At 24.6% G+C, this 945-nt stretch overlaps 1 protein-coding gene across 1 annotated transcript; it reads left to right on the top strand. All coding sequences in view use genetic code 6, as the record gives it.

Moving 5' to 3' along the window:
* Positions 1-524: 524 nt before the first annotated feature.
* On the top strand, positions 525-938 carry TTHERM_01787790 (hypothetical protein; the record flags this gene model as incomplete). Its single annotated transcript, XM_001026197.3, has 1 exon — positions 525-938. One exon carries the CDS (start codon positions 525-527, stop codon positions 936-938), a length of 414 nt encoding a protein of 137 aa, XP_001026197.3.
* Between the last annotated feature and the right edge of the window lie 7 nt (positions 939-945).

Genomic DNA, 945 nt, shown 5'->3' with positions numbered 1-945 from the left:
ATAACAAGTATCAAAAATCAATTGAATTCACATTAACAAAAATAAGATAAATAGTCAAATAAAAAGCATTTATTTACATAATAATTAAATATTTTAAAATAATTTTTAAGCCATTTCCTTAAATTTAGTTTTTTTGTTTTGTTTGATATGCGTAATGCTTTTGCTTATTTATTTTAATAAAATAATTAAGCTATGATCAGCGTATATAACTAATTTTTTTTGATCGGGTGATAGGAATATTGAATATTAATAGGAAAGATCAATAATTTCCTTATCATAAAAAAAACAAAATTAATTAAAAAATAGATACTTATTTATTTTTACATTTATATTGATAGTCAAATTAAAATTTATAGAGTAGATAAGAATAACTAACTAAATAACTATCATGCATTCAGTTTAAATATCAATTAAACTTTTTTTTAAAATTTAATAAAAATATTAATCAAAACAATAAAAAATCTTAAATAAAAATTAATTAATTTAAAAACTTTAAAGTACAAAAAAATAAAATATTTGGTAAAATGGGAAACTTCTTTAACAAAGTTTAAGTAAAAACTGATGCGTTTTTCTAAGCACACCATTCTAATTAGCATCACAATACTCATTCTTAGTAACCTCCTCATTTAGGTTAATATCCTCCTCCTCCTGAAATGTAGGCTTAGTACCCTCCTCACTAATAATAAGGATAATATCCTCCACCTCCTCCTGATATGCACGCCTAATAGTGCTCATTCCCTCCATAGTAATAAGGTTCTTTCCCTCCTCCACCACCTCCTTTTGCTGATTAGTTTTAACCTTAATAGTTTGGTTGCCAAAATCAAAATCCTTACTACAAGGATAAAAGAAAATCAGTCTTCAAAAAATTTAGCAAAAAAGCTGGTAAAGACAACCACTAAAATTCAAACTACTTTGATCACTTAGAGTAATCTAGTTGAAAGATTC

The sequence above is a fragment of the Tetrahymena thermophila genome (genome assembly GCF_000189635.1).
Source record: "Tetrahymena thermophila SB210 genomic scaffold scf_8254045, whole genome shotgun sequence".
NCBI classification, from domain to species: domain Eukaryota; phylum Ciliophora; class Oligohymenophorea; order Hymenostomatida; family Tetrahymenidae; genus Tetrahymena; species Tetrahymena thermophila.
This window is presented reverse-complemented; position numbering and strand designations above follow the sequence as displayed.